Source organism: Gobio gobio, assembly GCF_949357685.1.
Source record: "Gobio gobio genome assembly, chromosome: 4".
Classification (NCBI taxonomy): domain Eukaryota; kingdom Metazoa; phylum Chordata; class Actinopteri; order Cypriniformes; family Gobionidae; genus Gobio; species Gobio gobio.
In genome coordinates, this window is record NC_137100.1 from 51,878,404 (window position 1) to 51,897,480 (window position 19,077).

At 36.6% G+C, this 19,077-nt stretch overlaps 1 protein-coding gene across 1 annotated transcript; it reads left to right on the forward strand.

Annotated features, from left to right (window-relative positions):
• Window positions 1-468: 468 nt before the first annotated feature.
• Window positions 469-16,579, forward strand: slc6a4b (solute carrier family 6 member 4b). Its single transcript, XM_079814737.1, has 13 exons — window positions 469-922; window positions 1,757-1,891; window positions 2,049-2,268; window positions 3,431-3,569; window positions 3,657-3,791; window positions 5,822-5,925; window positions 8,131-8,258; window positions 8,398-8,510; window positions 9,379-9,510; window positions 9,771-9,870; window positions 12,044-12,144; window positions 14,143-14,310; window positions 14,425-16,579. Exons 1-13 carry the CDS (start codon window positions 703-705, stop codon window positions 14,503-14,505), a joined length of 1,776 nt encoding a protein of 591 aa, XP_079670863.1. The 5' UTR covers window positions 469-702; the 3' UTR covers window positions 14,506-16,579.
• The last annotated feature ends 2,498 nt before the right edge of the window (window positions 16,580-19,077 follow it).

Here is a 19,077-nt window from a genome sequence, read left to right on the forward strand (position 1 = left end):
TTCAGTGCATGATAGCTTGTTTCTAGCTGATAAGGTGATCATTATATGGCAATTAGTATCTGGTTGACCACATCTATGATAATCTTTATCATCTTAAGTATGAACAATATCTGGTTTGTTACTGGTCCAACAAGTTCTATCAGCTTTAATTCCAGCAGGGAACATTAAGAAAGTATTAAATGTGCTAAATATTAATAAGTATTAAATAAAACATGGTATTTCTGAAACAATAATATTTCCATTAAAAGTACACATTGACCATACTTATTTTCGCTTCTTCATAATATTGTCATTATTACGTTGACAAATAGAGCAATATTTCTCGAGCTAGGACTCAAGCGCGCTCTTGGAAAAGTCCATTTGAATGATAGCAGTGCCGGGCGCGCGGCATGTCAGGGGTGAGTGATGGTGTCGCGCGCATCTCCCGCGTGTAATCTCATTCGATCACAGCTCTCGCGCTCAGGTGGGGGACTCTTGGTTAATCCTGAAGCTCTTACTCCCACCAGCAGGGAAATCAACCACAGCAGCATGCTGCGGTCCCCCGCACAGACTCTTTTGACCGCACGTCGAGCATAACCCCACCCCCTCCCCCACCAAAAAACTATTCTTGCTACTTTTTAAATAAAAAAAACCTCTCAAAAGCCATTTCTTACGTAGTCTAATAGTTCTTCTGCAGTTTGCCAAGTCACCGGACCACCGAAGATGCCACACCAAGAGCAAGTGATCGCTCACGGGAACCTCTGCGCCCCGGGTCCTCCAAACAACGCCGGGTACAACAGCAACCCGGTGCCTGTCATCATTCAGACAGAATCCCGCGATAAATGGACCAAAAAAATGGATTTTCTTTTATCGGTGATTGGGTTTGCGGTAGACCTCGGAAATGTTTGGAGATTTCCATATATTTGTTATCAAAACGGCGGAGGTAAGAGTTTTTTTTTACTTTCTATGAAGTTCGTATTTATTCTTTAATTCAATTTAAATTACATTATGCAATACTAATCAGTTACAAAACATTGTTAAGTTGTGTCTTATTACTTTGACAAGTGAAATATTGATTTGTGCAGGTGTCGGTCTTGGCGGATGAACTGTCCACGGTGCTGAAATGATTTTTTGTTCATTTTAAATCGATTCGGAACGCATTAAAATCGAGTGGAAATTACATTTGTTGAAAATGCTGTTTCCATCCATCATCATCATGACATTCATTTTACAGTGTATAATTTCAAATCATTTTTTATCAAAGGGGGAAAAACATACCCAATGTGTTTATAAGACATCTGAAAGCAAGAATATAAGACTTCAGTGAATTCAAGAATTCAGTGTGTTCTATATGATACAGCAATACAGTTTTTGTTGTTGTTTCTATTCCAAATATATGAAGCAATGCTTATTATAATTCGGTTTATTTAAACTTCTGCCTCTGTACACCTGTGAAGCAGATACTGCCAGCTGCAGTCATCAATCATGCTATAGTTATTCATGATTTAATCTGTGCAGAAACTGAGATCAACAAGTGTCAGACTACAAATGGATAAACATGTCTTTTCTTCCCATTTAAAAAAAAAAAAGTAGCCCATTAATGATATGAAATGAAACAGGCTTTATCGACAAACAGAACAACATTTAATTAATGGAAGATTTAGGTACTTGTTTTTTAATAAGCTTGTTTAAAGGCTCCAAATTCTCTCTTGTTGATCTCACTTATTATTGTGAAGGGAAAAAAAACACGTTGACCTGTTATAATTCTGTTCTTCAGGTGCATTTCTTATTCCTTATGTCCTGATGGCTATATTCGGTGGGGTGCCACTTTTCTACATGGAGTTAGCTCTGGGACAGTTTCACAGAACAGGTGCCATATCCATATGGAAACATATTTGCCCTATTTTTAAAGGTAAGATATATGTCATCTAATTCTTTCTCATATACTGTACCATATTGCATTTTTTTGCATTAGAGTCTGGATTGATATAAAAAAAAGCAAGACAATGAGACGAATGGAAAGAGATGAAAATAACAAAACACTGACATAATTTCCCCTTCCCTGTCAGGTATTGGTTTCGCCATCTGCATCATTGCACTGTATGTGTCCTTCTACTATAACACCATCATCGCCTGGGCTCTGTTCTACTTCTACTCCTCCTTCAGCAGCACTCTGCCCTGGACCAGCTGTGATAATGAATGGAACACAGAAAACTGCACTAACTACTTTGGTAAAGACAATGTGACCTGGACAAACTATTCACGCTCACCTGCCGAGGAGTTTTACACGTAAGTGCACGTAAGTGTCTGCACTGAAAGGGGGCATATATGGCAGAGAAAGCAAGACGGAAGCAGGAGAGGGCTAGATGTAGCAGAAAGAAATGACAGAGTGGGGAAACAGCATTACAGATGAACAGGTTGCAAATGTGGACCACTGCATATATATACATAAATATATATATATATATATATAGTGCTGAGTAGATTACAGATTGTAGTCCATTACTGAATACAAATTACATGATGAAAATTGTAGTTAGTTTCATAATATATTACATTACACATTTTAGGTAATATAATCTGACTACTTTTTTATTACTTTTGACTTTACATTTTCCCTCAACTTGTTTATTACATAGATTTGAATAGGATAATCTTGTACTATAGTGACATACAAATAGAGAGAGAACAAAAAATTATGTTGAAAATTTGTCATCAACAAAAGCATTAGCATTATAACTAGGTAAGTTGATGAAAAGGTAATCATTAATTAATCCATAATTTTTTTAACAAAATAAAACAAAAAAGATGAAATATTTTATTTGCTATGCTGTCTGGCCTCTGTCTTGGAAACTGGAAGACTCCCTTAAAAGATAAAAAAATAAGAATGAGTGAGAATCAATAAATTATTAATAATTGACTGCCATTTTGTGAAATGAAGTAATCATGTAATCAATAAAAATGTAACTGTAGTCTGATTTTGAGTAAACGTAATCTAATAACAAGTATATCATTTTTGGAATCTGATTATGTAATCCATATTACATATAATCAGTTACTACCGAGCACTGTCAGAGTGAATCTGTAGAGTTTGCAACATTCTTTTCATCTTTTCCTTATTTGATTTAAAATGTCCGCTGCTCTGTAAACATATACTTTTGAGTCGAGTTTAAAAGGGTTGATTTAGCATAGTAATTGTAATGAACTAAATTTAATCTCAAAAGTTTAAGTGCAACAAAATAATTGATTTGGGGAGAACTGCTTTCATATTTTATATTGTGCCAACATTTCTTTCTTATACATTTCAGAGCATTTCTTTTTTTTATAGTGCATTGTATATATTTCAATAAACTTGTGTAGTATTGTATGCATCTGCTTTGTGGTCCAGGTCACTGAGAGCATAATAATGAATATTTTCAGACTGCATCTTTGTGAATCCATCTTAAAACAGGAGGAATGTTCTGGAAGTTCATGAATCATCTGGGCTTGGGAATGTGGGATACATTCGCTGGCAGCTCATGCTCTGCCTCTTCCTCATCTTCACCATTGTCTACTTCAGCCTGTGGAAAGGAGTCAAGACTTCAGGAAAGGTTGCCGAGTCCTTAAAAACTAAATGAAACATGTTTAATTGTTCTGAGAGAGAAAAAAAGTCACCTCTTTCCTTATGTCTCTCATAGGTAGTATGGGTGACTGCCACCCTGCCGTACGTAGTGCTGTTGATTCTTATGGTCCGTGGTGCCACTTTGCCAGGAGCGTGGAAAGGAGTGGTGTTCTACCTCAATCCCAAATGGGAGAAACTGCAGGAGACCAGCGTGAGTGCTGATTTATTGCTAAATTAGTTGGTAGTTTCTAGACATTCTTCACTGATCTTTTCCCCTTTTAAATCTGCTGCTATAATCTTTTGAAGGCAAAATACATGGTTTTATACCATGCGGTAATAAAAAAGGACCTGAGGCATTTGGACATGAAACTCATGAATCACTAGAAGCTGAACTGACTTCATAAAGGGCATATTTCTTCGTACATTTTGAGACAAGTCAATAAATAAAAGAAATGATAAATAAATGAATATTTTTATAGATATATAAAGGGTCAATGGAGGCAATATGTAAACTGGTTCTCCATATTTCTAGCCATGTGATCTTTGCTGTATAAGCCCAGTACTCTTTGCAAGGTGATGCAGCGCTGCAGAGAACCGTGATGAGAAGCAGAAATAAAGCACTAAGGGCTAATGAGATGCGTAATTGGTTTCACATTTTTTTCCATCATGAAAGGCTCTCATACTCATTGAGAAACGTTCATGCACACACACCTTTCTCTTCACACAAATCTTCAGATGTGAGCAAGCACCGCCTATTCCCTATATACTGTTATGTCTAACACATACTAAATTGTAACTAAAATATAGACAATTTTCTAATTTAGTATAAGAGTATTCGGTAACTCTTTAGTTTAGGGTCCAATTCTCACTACACTCTAAAAAAAAAAAAAGGTTCTATAAGGCACCAAAAATGGTTCTTGGCTCGTAATCATAGGGGAACCTTTTTTAGTGCTATATAGCACCAATTTTGGTTCTTCAGTGGTTCTTCAGCGGTTCTTCAGAGGTGCTATATAGCACCTTAGTCAAAGAACCGGTGAAGAACCGCTGAAGAACCTCTGAAGAACCGCTGAAGAACCACTGAAGCACCAAAATTGGTGCTATATAGCACTAAAAAAGGTTCCCCTATGATTACAAACCATTTTGGTGCCATATAGAACCTTTTTTTTTAGAGTGTATTAACGAGTTGCTTATTAGCATGCATATGACTAGGATATTGGCTGTTTATTAGTGCTTATAAAGCACATATTAAAGGGATAGTTCACCCAAAAATGAAAATTAGCCCATAATTTACTCACCCTCAAGTCATCCTAGGTGTATATGACATTCTTCTTTCAGACGAATAAAATCGGAGTTATATTACAAAAGTCCAGGCTAATCCAAGCATTAGAATTGCAGTAATAGTGGCTCTGTTTTTGAAGTCCATAAAAAGTGTATCTGCCCATCAAATAACGTGCTCCACGCGGCTCTGCGGTGTTAATAAAGGCCTTCTGAAGCGAATCAATGCGTTTGTGTAAGAAAAATATCCATATTTAAAACTTTATCAAATAAAATTTCGGCCGACCGCCTTCCCTGTTCAATTTATGGAAAAATTGTTGAAAGTTCCCCTGCCGATCGAAACACTAACGCGACCAGGTAGGCATCTTGAGTTTCACTTTCAACATTCAACACTTTTCCACGGAAGGTGGTCGGCCGAAAGTTTACTTGATAAAGTTTTAAATATGGATATTTTTCTTACACAAACGCGTCGATTCGCCTTTATTAACACCCCAGAGCCGCGTGGAGCACGTTATTTGATGGACAGATGCACTTTTTATGGACTTCAAAAACAAAGCCGCTATTACTGCAATTCTAATGCTTGGATTAGCCTGGACTTTTGTAATATAACTCCGATTTTATTCGTCTGAAAGAAGAAAGTCATATACACCTAGGATGACTTGAGGGTGAGTAAATTATGGGCTAATTTTCATTTTTGGGTGAACTATCCCTTTAATGCCTTAGTCTGCATGACCATATTCTACATCCAATATCTAAACTTAACAACTATCCTGCTAACTATTAATAAGCAGTAATTAGGAGCTTATTAAGGCAAAAGCTGTAGTTAATTAGTTCATAGCGAGAATTGGACCCTAGTCTAAAGTGTGACCGATTATTCAAATGTTTACTCATGTACTGAGATCAATTTATTGAGCCATTTGTTTCTACAGTAGCTACCCCTTATTTACATTATATAATGCTTTGTAGGTATGGGTAGATGCAGCGGCGCAGATCTTCTTCTCTCTTGGTCCTGGTTTTGGCGTGCTGCTTGCCCTGTCCAGCTACAATTCCTTCAACAATAACTGCTACAGGTACAGACAAAACCTTCATTTTCATTATGTTGATCTACTGGAATTTTAGAATCTTCTATTCATCAGCATTCGCAATGAGTTCTTAATGTTTGCTTTAAAGATATTAATGTCCCCCTGTGGTGAAAATCAAGTTTTGAATGTTGTTTATATGTCTATGTGGTGTTTTTAATATGCTTTCAGACAAATGTGCAAATTCATAAGTCAACACCATTGTTGAGTATTTTCTCTTTAAAACTGCAGTGAACCAAATACAGCCTCAAAGACAGTCACTGCTGTTTCTGACATCACAAACTACTGATATGAAAAATTGGGTAGATTTAGCAATATAGAGGGTGAATTATGTGTACGATGTATATTACTATGAACTATATGCCTTTCTTCACTGACATTCTAAGTTACACGTTTCTAAGGATACTGACTGATACTGAAGGCAGACTGAGATGGCAAATGGGAACATGGTTTGTGTAACATATATGTACAAATTTTTTATCGAATCAGCCAGACGGATCCGCCATTTTAGGAGCCTGAAACCAGTATTTTTTGAAACCGAGTCCCAGAGTGGATAAATCTGAAAACGACACCCTTGCGTTTTTGTGTGTACAGCCAATCTGTCTATTTTGTGAAACGGTGATGTCATCACACCACGTCCCGCACGGTAAAGACTAGAAGGGAAACAGCTACGGGCACTCGGTATGCGCACATCAATATTACGTCATTTAATTACTGTATTTGCATTATTGTAAGGGTAGGGTTGGGGTAGGTGTAGCCATTAATAAAACACAATCTGGTAAGTAGCACATTTATTTATTGTTATTTTATCGTGAGATTTTGTCTCACTTCCGACCGTTGCTGTACCCCTTCTAGCCACAACTCTTCTTCCCCGTTTTTAGTGTATTACTGTGGCAGAATTACAGCGCCACATACTGGTCCTGCATGTATACTACATTGTTTTGAGTCGGTTTCAGTGGTTTCGTGTGGATGCTGGTATTTCTTCAGACGAGGGGGAAAAAAAGATTGAATAGGGAAAGCTCTGGCTTCGTGTGGATGTTCCATTGACACAAAAAAAATTTTTTCACTAGATCAAAGATACGTTTTAAGGGATAAAATTATTCACTACAGGTGGACTATAAGAATAATATTTACTCCTTGTTTGAGTTAATAGATGAATCATAAATGAATACTTTGTCATTTTAGCAGCACACATTACCGTTTAAAAGTTTGGGGTTGGTAAGATTTTTTTTATGTTTTTGAAAGGACTGCTCACCAAGACTGTGTTTATATGATCAAAAATACAGTAAAACAGTTTACAATGTTTACAAAACATATTTTACATTTATTTTATATTTTACCTAATTTAATTCAGCAAAGCTGAGTTGTCAGCATCATTACTTCAGTCTTCAGTGTCACATGATCCTTCAGAAATCATTCTAATATGCTGATTTGGTGCTCAAGAAACATTTATTATCATCATCAATTTTGAAATTCTTTAATGAATAGAACGCAATTATTTGAAATAGACATAATTTGTATCATTATAAATGTCTTTACTGTCACTTTTGATAAGTTTAATGCATCAATGGTGCATAAATGTATTAACTTCTATAAAATAAATCTTACTGACCCCGAACTTTTGAATGGTGGCGTATGTTATAACTGAGCAACAACAGTTCAGTGATACACTGTAGTGTATTACTAACAAAACAGACCTGCCAATTCTGGACAATGTGATTTCCACTCACTCTTAATTCTGATTCTATCTATAGCTTAGCCATTTATTTACATCTGGCTCTGTGTCCACTAACCAAGGAGAAATACCATCAAAATGAACTGGGCCCTGATGAATCATACGATGAACTGAAACAAATGCCCTGTCCCATGTGTAAATTATATAAAAACAAGATTAGAACTGAGAATTAGGGCCAGTTTGAAGAGATGAATGGGCAGCATAGTTGAGTCAAGGGAAATTGAATTGTGTACTACTGTAAGACTGCGCACGTGGGCAATCTAAAGGGGTCAAGTCATATCTAAGGACAAGAATATCACATAGACTTGGGCATGGTCTCTTTTGACTTGAGCCACCCAGAGCAACTGCATAGCTCCCTTGAAGCACCCATGGCGAATTTTGGACAATCAAGCATCACTCACATTTTCTTAAGAAAACGTAAATCTAGTTTGTAAGTTACTTTTTGTTTGTGTCTTGTACAGAGATGCTATTGTAACCAGTCTGGTGAACTGCCTGACAAGTTTTGTGTCAGGATTTGTTATTTTCACTGTCCTGGGATATATGGCGGAACAGAGAAATGTAAACGTTGAAGACGTAGCCAGGGACAAAGGTGAGCTTCCACTTTTACTGTGCGTGTGCTAATTTAAACCAAATATACTGTATACAGTATGAGTGGCTTTCAGCCCTACAAATAAAGCATCTCTACTTTTACTTCAAGTTTGTCTTTTGACCTTCTACAAATCCTCTAGGGCCGAGTCTTCTCTTCATCACATATCCAGAAGCCATTGCAAACATGGTTGGGTCGACTTTCTTTGCCATCATCTTCTTTGTGATGATGATTACTCTTGGATTGGACAGCACTGTATGTATATACACCAATACCTGTAAATGTGCACAAACAAAAAAATATTTCTAAATATGCATCTGCAGTCGGCAAAGGTATATTATTTATAAATGATATAGATAAATATAGATATGAAAAATGAATGACTAAAATTAATTCAGAGGTTGTGTGACGAAGGCTGTCCCAATTCAAAGTCTCCTCCAAATGCGTCCTTCGTTTCCTGTGAAATGAAGGATACTACAGATGGATCTTTTGCAGCTTTGCCTACCCCAGATTTCATTACGTATTGGGTTTCAGCATACTCAAATATCTAATGAATCAAATGTAAAAATTAATTAAAAAAAACTTTAAAGCAGTTCAAATGTTGACTTAATGTATATCAAAAGATGCCATTATATATAGTTTATACTATTTATTATATACAGAAACGGACCATGGTGGACATATTTAGACAGTTTGTGAACCCTGTTTTGTTTAAAAAGTCCAGTACAAATGTTACAGTCACTCATCAACGGCAGCTGTCACAGTTGCTAGGCGACAACAACAATCCTCCGTAGGCTAGAACGTCCCATTTAACAATGCCCGGTCCGACCTTCGTGGCCTTCGAAGGCTGCAGCCTCTGAATTGGGACACTGCGAGTGTCAGCACTGCTGATGTAAGCCAGTGTGAGACTTTTACTTATATAGTTTTTAAAAAACAATAAATGGCACATCGAAATGTCTGAAATGATCTACAAAACAGTTTGAATGGAGTCTGCACATTTAACAATTCAAGGTGAATTGTAGAACATTGTGAAGAAATAGAATAAAAAAGAAAGAGACATTTCAATACAGTTTTGCCTTGTAAGCTGGGTTTTTTTCTGTCTATATGTGCATTTCTACCCCAGTTTGGTGGGCTAGAGGCCATAATCACAGCTGTAATGGATGAGTACCCAGATGTCCTGTCCAATCGGAGAGAGCTTTTTGTTCTTGGACTGGTCGTTGTTTGCTTTCTGGGCTCTCTCAGCACCCTTACGAAAGTGAGTTTCAATTAACCTCTGGATTTGTCTATGTTCAGTAAAGTTTACCAATATAATAAGAATATTTCACAGAGTATATAATGTAGAATATAGAATTCGATTACATATCTTGCAGGACAGTTGAGATATAGTAAAGATAAAAAATAAATATATTTTCACCAAATAAATAAACTTAAAATTGCTCCTTGTGATTTCTGACTTTGAATCAGCACTTTATGTACGTACTTATTTATTTATTATGTAACTTTTTTTCATGCAAGGGTGGTGCATATGTTGTGAAGTTACTGGAAGAATTTGGAGTTGGTTCTTCAATTATAGCTATAGTCTTTCTGGAGGCCACAGCAGTATCCTGGTTTTATGGTAAGATTTATTATTTAAAAAAAAGTTATTTTGAACTTTCTATTCATCAAAGAATCTTAAAGGAAAACTCTGCATTTTGATAGGCTCATTTTCCAACTCCCCTAGAGTTAAACAGTTGAGTTTTACCATTTTCGAATCCATTCGGCCGATCTCCGGGTCTGGCGGTAGCACTTTTAGCATAGCTTAGCATAGATCATTGAATCTGATTAGACCATTAGCATCTCGCTCAAAAATGACCAAAGAGTTTCAATATTTTTCCTATTTAAAACTTCACTCTTCCTTAGTTACATCGTGTACTAAGACCGACGGAAAATGAAAAGTTGCGATTTTCTAGGCCGATATGGCTAGGAACTATACTCTCATTCCTGCGTAAAAATCAATTAACTTTGTTGCCGTACCTTGGGTGCAGCAGGCGCAATGATATTAAGCAGTGTCTGAAAATAGGTGCTAACGGTCTAATCAGATTCAATGATCTATGCTAAGCTATGCTAAAAGTGCTACCACCAGACCCGGAGATCGGCTGAATGGGTTAAAAAAATGGTAAAACTCTACTGTTTAAAGGGTCAGTTCACCCAAAAATGAAAATTCTGTCATTAATTACTCACCCTCATGTCGTTGGACACCCGTAAGACCTCCGTTCATATTCGGAACACAAATGAAGATATTTTAGTTGAAAGCTGATGGCTGAGAAAGGCTTCAGACAGGCCTCCATTGGCATTCAGTACATTGACACTTCCAAGATCCATGAAAGGCACTTAAAACGTCGTTACAAAGTCTATCTCACCACAGTGGCTCTACAATAATCTTACGATGCGACGACAATAGTTTTTGTGCACAAAAAGAAATCAAAATAACACCTTTAACCAACTTGTTCTCGACTTCCGTGTATGCCTCCACGACGCATGCGCGAGAATATGACGCAGATCCGGCGTTCGGACACATGACCCAGAAGCGATTTGTTTACGAGCAGAGGAAGACGCGCGTGTCTAAGCTGTTGGATTCTACATTGATCGTGCTTTAGGTCTCGGCGTAGTTCTCAAAATGGGACTAAAGTGTGTATTTCATGGATTCCCGAACGCCGGCGCTACGTCATATTCTCGCGCATGCGTCGTGGAGGCATACACGGAAGTCGAGAACAAGTTGGTTAAAGGTGTTATTTTGATTTTTTTTTGCGCACAAAAACTATTGTCGTCGCATCGTAAACTTATTGTAGAGCCACTGTGGTGAGATAGACTTTGTAACGACGTTTTAAGTGCCTTTCATGGATCTTGGAAGTGTCAATGTACTGAATGCCAATGGAGGCCTGTCTGAAGTCTTTCTCAGCCATCAGCTTTCAACTAAAATATCTTCATTTGTGTTCCGAATATGAACGGAGGTCTTACGGGTGTCCAACGACATGAGGGTGAGTAATTAATGACAGAATTTTCATTTTTGGGTGAACTAACCCTTTAACTCTAGGGGAGATGGAAAATGAGCCTATTTATAATGAGCCTATGAGTGTTCCTTTTAAATTAAAAAAAAATCTTGGTTTCCTCAAAAATATTACATTCAGCTGTATTAAGCCGCTTTCAAATTAATTACATTTTAAAATATATTAAATTAGAAAACCATATTTTAAAATTTGATTAATATTTTACAATATGTATATATACCCAGATAACAGAAATATGTTATAAGAATGTTTTGCTAACATTCCCATGAAGTTAAAAATATATATATATTTCAGAATGTTCTCAGAGCGTTCAAATTTTTCATCTTGGTTGTATGCAGAGCTGCCAAATCCACTGCCGCTTCATGGTTATGTGAATGTTAAGGGAATGTTCCATTTTGGAAACATTATTTTTGAATATTCTCTAAACATTCATACATTTTAAAACATGCAAGATGAACATCCAACTAAAACGTTTCAGAGAAACTTTTCATGAATGTCGTATAGATGTTTTTGTGCTAACGTTTTAAGAACATTATTAAAACCAGATAATTCTGAACTAACGTTTTATTAACATTACTGGAAAAAAACGCTTGTTCATAACTTTGAGAGAACTTGCTAGAATGTTACGAAAGTTCTGAGAATGTTCCATGTTAGTTAGTACATAAACATCATGTCTAAGTGTGCATGAACAAAATATTCAATATATAAAAAGAACAAACTAATTGATTTCATTTTCTCCAGGTATTAACAGATTCAGCAATGATATCAAGTCAATGTTGGGATATACTCCAGGATTGTTCTGGAAAGTTTGTTGGGTTGCCATCAGCCCAGCATTTCTTGCTGTAAGTTTAAACAAAGATCTTCTGATTTATCATTCAATACAGTATGTGTGAAGTGTCACCGCTGGTTTGAGTGCGGTGGCTGGTGAAATGTTAAAGTCATCTTTCATGCGCTCAAAACTATTTAAGCACCCACAACCTCCTTTCCACCCTTATTACCTTTATAATCTCATTCTCTCACCTGTCCACAGGTCACAATTCCCAGTCTGCAAATGTCAAACTGCATGCACTCTTATAGCTTAGTATTTCTCATATACTTCTGCATGCATTATATCTAATCTCAACAGGCCTGAGCTGGCACACACACAGCTGACATTTCCACAATCATAATTTCCCTGTTTCTACTTTTTTCATTCTTTAAAAACACATGATAAACGGCTGCCTGTTTCATCTCCTGAGACAGAGTTTGAGGCATTATTTGAAATGCTGGAGAGAAGACATTTGTCACTGTTCCTTCAAGACACAAAGGCCACCAATACAATTTTCCAGTCTCCATAGACCACATAGAGATGTGTCAGGTCTACAGGATAATATGGACCTTTTGAATATAAAATAATCAGATCAGAGCCTCAATCTAAGGATGTTCTCAAACATATCAATCCACTTGAACTCGCACAGAGACTGCAGTGGCCTACAGAGTATCCTAATCCGAATTCATTGCTAAATACTCTTAAAATGATATATATTTAGAAGAAATGTTCAATATTTGATCAAATGGAACAATTTAAAGCAAGAAAAAATGCTTTTTACATTTTTGAAATGCATCAACAAATAACACACTGTTTTATTATTGTTTGTATGTATGTATAAAATGCTACCTTAAAGTCAAATTGAAGTGGAAGTAGCGATAGTCCAACCCAATCTCACGGCAAGTCGTACGTATTTTAAATGGTGGCCTAAATCGAAAGCTTTGCTAAATCGTACGAATTTGACGAGTTGCCCAATTCATATTATTTCGTACGAGCACCCCTAAACTGCGGTTTAGACAAATCTCACGCTATCTCACGACTAATGCGTACGTATTTGTCTGAGGTGGCTAATTCATACGGATTCGTACACCTCACTCGTATGAATCTGTACGAATCTTAGCCACCTCGTATAAATACGTTCGCATTGGTTGTGAGATAGCGTTTGATAGTCTTTTCTTCTCTATTGTGACGTACTTTAAATCTGAGTGAAACGACTTCTCGAACAAGAAAAAAAGAAGGTGGGACTTGATTTTGTCCATCAGGGAATTGATTGGATCGTTGTAGTTTGCTATTGCTGTGATGTGTGTGAGTTGTCACGCCCTCACGCCAGTAAACACGTCATCAGAGCAGAGATGTCGCTGAAAAAGGGAAGGGAAATTATTTTGGTAACACTTTAGTTTAGCGTCTAATTCTCACTATTAACTAGATGCTTATTATCATGCATATTACTAGAATATTGGCTGTTTATTAGTGCTTATAAAGCAAAAATAATTCCTTTTTCTGCATGGCCATATTCTACATCCCTTACTCCTATACCACACTGTAAAAAAAAAGTTGCTGCCTTAAACTTTTAAGTATAATCAACTTGGATATTTAAGTCATTTCAAATTAAATGACATTAAACTGACTTTGAAAAATTTGTTGAATCTTGTATAGCGTATACATTTTGTTTTTGAAAATTGCTTAACTTTTTTTGATGAGTTAAAGCAATGTAAAAACACGTTGTCATAACCTATTGATCATATAATTTTTTTACAGTGCAATACCTAAACTTAACAACTACATTACTAAATATTAATAAGCAGCAATTAGGAGTTTATTGAGGCAAAAGTTGAAGTTAATAGTGAGAATTATACTTAAGTGTAACCATTATTTTAATGAAAGATTACGAGCAACTAAATTTTAAAACATGACGTGCATGGATAAATAATTTAAAATAAATACTGCAATATTCAATAAAAATAAGAACTGTCCATTTTGATTTCATGGTGATTTTAAGTCACTAAATATTTTTTTCTCCACATTTCTTCAGTACATTATTATCAGCTCACTGCTGAACCCTCAACCCCTCGCGCTATTCGACTACAAGTTCCCAGACTGGAGCATGACGGTTGGTTTTGTCATCGGAGCTTCCTCCTTCATATGGATCCCCATATACATGGTGTATAAGCTCGTTTGGACCCCAGGCTCTCTTAAACAGGTGAGACATGCACATTAGTTATTACAATTACTCCACTTGGTAGATTCCCCCTCATTTTATAGATCTCACTTAAATTATTAAGTTGTTCACACATTGTTTTCAATCCGATTTCAGCGCCTTGCTGTATGTCTGCGACCGGAGAGAACACTGCCAGATATCCACGCTGACAGTATGGGGTTAAGTCCGGTACCTTAGACCACTGAGAGAAATACACAACTCGCATAAAAAGGCCAGATCTATTGGGTGACGTGTCCACAGCAAACTAAGAATTTATTATAAGGGTAAGGAGCAACTTTTGCATAGTTTCAGGGGTTTGTCCATTTGAAATTACAATCAAAAATGAATTATTCGAAAATAAATGATGTACAATTTGATTTAATACGAAAAATGAAACGTTCGATTTAAGTTATAGTCCCTAATATAACATGCTGTGCAATTTACAAATGGTTGATGTTCTTAATTTAAGGTTTACGTATAAAATGAAGAGTTCAGTGTTTTTTTACATGGCAAGTCATATATACACTCCCAGTCACAGAACGTTTTTTGAGATATACATGCAAGTGAGATTACCTCATTGTGAGAAATTCAGCCAATGAGAAAATGAGAACAGAGAACTTCATACACATTTCTCTCTCATTTTTTTTTTTTCTTCAGAAATAACTGTTGTCAAGATTGAATCATTATGGTGTTTTCTGCCTTAACTCTGCCTAAATATTGTTGCTACTTCATGTCAAAACTTTGTTAAACCTGTATTGATATTGTGCCTCACCAAGAAAAGGAAAAATGACAAAAATAAGGGGTTTCTTCTGTTCCTCATTTGGAACTAACACGCAACCCGTTCTCACTCCCAAGGCGTCAAAATCCGAAGCATGGTCAAGTGCTTTCCGCGTCACAATAAATATGCTAAAGGTACTCCTAGGCGTCACTATATCGACGCGCTGCTCCATTCATTTCAATGAGAAACCTTTGGCGTCATACGCGTTGGGCATGGGAACGTTATCGTCATGATGATCATATATTGGGTTATGATTTTGCCATTATTGTTGGAGTGTGATTCTCAATTTAATCAGCCAGCATAATTTTATTTACGCTATCTAGACATGTTTTAACATGTAACCCAACCCCATTCCATCCCTAAACCTACCCATTTGTGTGGTGTATAAAACACAGATACTATAACAGGCAGATAGATGCGACTGCATGCACATTTTATTAAAAAAAAAGTACAAATATTCCAAGTGTTCCGAGGCCAAGCGATTGATTTGTATGAAGGAAATCCCCAAAAGCGATCAGCGTCTCCATCCGCAGAAGATCATGAACACATTAAATTTCAAATATTGCCGCCCGTTACGTCAGTTTTCATAGTGAAATTGCATTGGCTCTCTTTGTCTCGTGACCAATTGCGTCGTTGCGTCAGCTTTGATTGTAAAATGTTATTGGCTCTCTTGTGTCTCGTGACCGATTGCGTCATGCTAAAGAGTCGTGTGTATTATTTGAATGAAATATGAATGAGTGCGTTCTCGGAGCGGCGGGATCATCATCTCAACGATTAAAACATTAAGATCAACTCTGTTCTTTACATAAAGACATCGTGTGACTTGGAATGCAACATGAGTTAATACTTTTATACAGTTTTTGGTCAGTTTTTGCAATAAATACATGTGACTGTACTGTATTTGCCTGTTACGCGTTTTATATTGTTTAGAAGTGGGTAGGTTTAGGGTTGGAGTTGGGTTAGCTGCTCCAAAATATAAAAGTAACCTTTAAATATTAATAAAATATTAATGAAATCATGTCTGCTTTTACAAATGCAAAGAATAAAATGCGTCTTGATCTGACACATTGGGTAAACAACTGAAATTAATGGAGCATCCAGTGCGTCGATATAGTGACGCCTAGGGGGGCCTTCAGCGTCTTCGTTGTGACGCGGAAAGCACTTGACCATGCTTCGGATTTTGACGCCTTGGGAGTGAGAATGGGTTGCAACCAACACTAAACGACTGTTTGAAATTTTCGAACAGAACTTGAGCCCAAATCCTAGCTATGTGTTGCGTGTTCATTTCCCCACGTTTTTTCCAAATAAAGAACTGAGGATGTTACTGAACTCTGGATGTGACCAAATACTAAATTGCTATGAATGTCTTATTATGGATAGTTGAAAATGTGGTTCATATACTATGTCTGCACTGTAGGTTGTGGCAGAGAGTTTTGCTTGTATATATGTCTGGAAAATTAATAAAGCTGTGCTGAATATTCGTATCTATCCATCCATCCATCCAGTACTATGGATTTGTATGCGATTCTCACCTTCGTTCTCTTAGTGTGAACAGCCTTGCAGTGTTGCGCCTTAATTAACATGTTGATTTGCATTGAGCTGCAGTATCCAGCATCTGAAAACACAGAAGTGGTGAGAGAACATCATTGTGTCAGGGATTTAAATGAGATGTTTTATTAAAGACTAGATCTTCAATCGCCACCAATCGCAGCTCTGGGAAACGCTGCTCAGTTGTGCCAGTTTCAGGTATGGGGTGAGAGAATAGAGAAAAGATAATGCTATTCCACATTCAGCCACTTCTAGCAGAGGCCGCAGAATGGATCAAAGGCTTCAGTGCAGGCGACTGGAGTAGAGGTGGACCTCAGATTCAACTACAGAGGAGCCTAACAAAAGGGCTGCAGGCTATGTGCTCCTCTGTTAATTACCAAAAATGAAAGACCAAGAGTTGCATGGAAAAGGCTAGTGAGTGACAAACTGTATGTGACCTGCAATAACACTGTTTCATGAGGTGAAGTTGAGGCCATAGTGATATCTGAAGCAGGATTTACTTCAGGGTTTAGTTCATGAACAGTTGATGAAAAACTAATAATTAAATCATTAAATAAAAAATAATTAAAAAAATATTTAATTATATATTATATATATATATATATACACACACACACACACACACACACGACCAGTCGAAAGTTTGGAAACTACTGTTTTGATTGTTTTTTAAAGAAGTCTCTTATTCTCACCAAGGCTGTATTTATTTTATCCAAAATACAGCAAAAACAGTATTATTGTGAAATAATTTTTACAATTTAAAATAACTTTTTTTTCTGAAAGAAGTAAAAAATAAAAAAGCTTTCTATTTCAGATAAATACTGTTCTTTTGAACTTTCAATTCATCAATGAATCCTAAAAAAAAGTTTTACACAACTGCTTTCAACATTGATAATAATCATAAATGTTTCTTGAGCAGCAAATCATATTATAATGATTTCTGAAGGATCATGTGACACTGAAGACTGGAGTAATGATGCTCAAAATTCAGCTTTGCATTACAGGAAAAAAATACATTTTAAAATATATTCAAATAGAAAACAGTTATTTTACATTTTAATAATATTTCACAATATTACAGCTTTTTGTGTATTTTTAATAACATAAATGCCACCTTGGTGAGCAGAAGAGACTTCTTTCAAAAACAATAAAAATAGTACAGTTTCCAAACTTTTGACTGGTAGTGTATGTATATATATATATATATATATATATATATATATATATATATATATATATATATATATATATATATATATATATATATATGAGCATACACTCACTGGCCACTTTATTAGGTATGCCTGTTCAACTGCTCTTTAACGCAAATATCTAATCAGCCAATCACATGGCATCAACTCAATGCATTTAGGCATGTACATATGGTCAAGGCGATCTGCTGAAGTTCATCAGAATGGGGAAGAAAGGTGATTTAAGTGACTTTGACCGTGGCATGGTTGTTAGAGCCAGACGGGCTGGTATGAATATTTCAGAAACTGATCTCTACAGAGAATGATCCAAAAAAGAGAAAATATCCAATGAGCGGCAGTTCTGTGGGAAAGAATGCCTTGTTGATGCCAGAGGTTAGAGGAGAATGGCCAGAGTGGTTCAAGCTGATAGAAAGGCAACAGTAACTCAAATAACCACTCGTTAAAACCAAGGTCGGCAGAAGAGCATCTCTGATCTCTGAATTTCACGTTGAACCTTGAAGACCATGCAGGTGCCACTCATGTCAGCTAAGAACAGGAGGCTACAATTTGCATGGGCTCGCAAAAATTGTACAATAGAAGATCGGAAATACGTTGGCTGGTCTAATGGGTCTCGATTTCTGCTGTGACACTCAGATGGTAGGGTCAGAATTTTGCTTAAACAACATGCATGGATCCATCCTGCCTTGAATAAACGGATCAGGCTGCTGGTGTTGTAAATGTGTGGGGAACATTTTCTTGGTACACTCTGGGCTCCTTAGTACCAATTAAAAGCCACAGCCAAAACTGAGTTTTGTAACTGACCATGTCCATCCCTTCATGACCACAGTGTACCCATCTTCAGACGGCAGCTTCCAGCAGAATAAAACGCCATGTTATAAAGCACAAATCATGGTTTCTTGAACATGACAATGAGTACACTATACTCAAAACCTTTGGGACGTGGTGGAATGGGAGATTCGCATCATGGATGTGCAGCCAACAAAATCTGCAGCACTACGTAATGCTATCATGTCAATATGGACGAAAATCTCTGATGAATGTTTCCGGCACCTTGTTGAATCTATGCCATGAAGAATTAAGGCAGTTCTGAAGGCAAAAGGGGGTCCAACCCGGTACTAACAAGGTGTATGTAATAAAGTGGCCAGTGTGTGTGTATATATATATATATATATATATGAGGAAAATAAGTATTTGAACACCCTGCTATTTTGCAAGTTCTCCCACTTAGAAATC

Coding starts and splice junctions, on each gene's coding strand:
- slc6a4b (XM_079814737.1), top strand. CDS start 703: ATGCCACACCAAGAGCAAGTGATCGCTCACGGGAACCTCTGCGCCCCG. Junction 8,259..8,397: donor AGACGTAGCCAGGGACAAAG/GTGAGCTTCCAC, acceptor CAAATCCTCTAG/GGCCGAGTCTTCTCTTCATC. Junction 9,511..9,770: donor CTCTCAGCACCCTTACGAAA/GTGAGTTTCAAT, acceptor TTTTCATGCAAG/GGTGGTGCATATGTTGTGAA.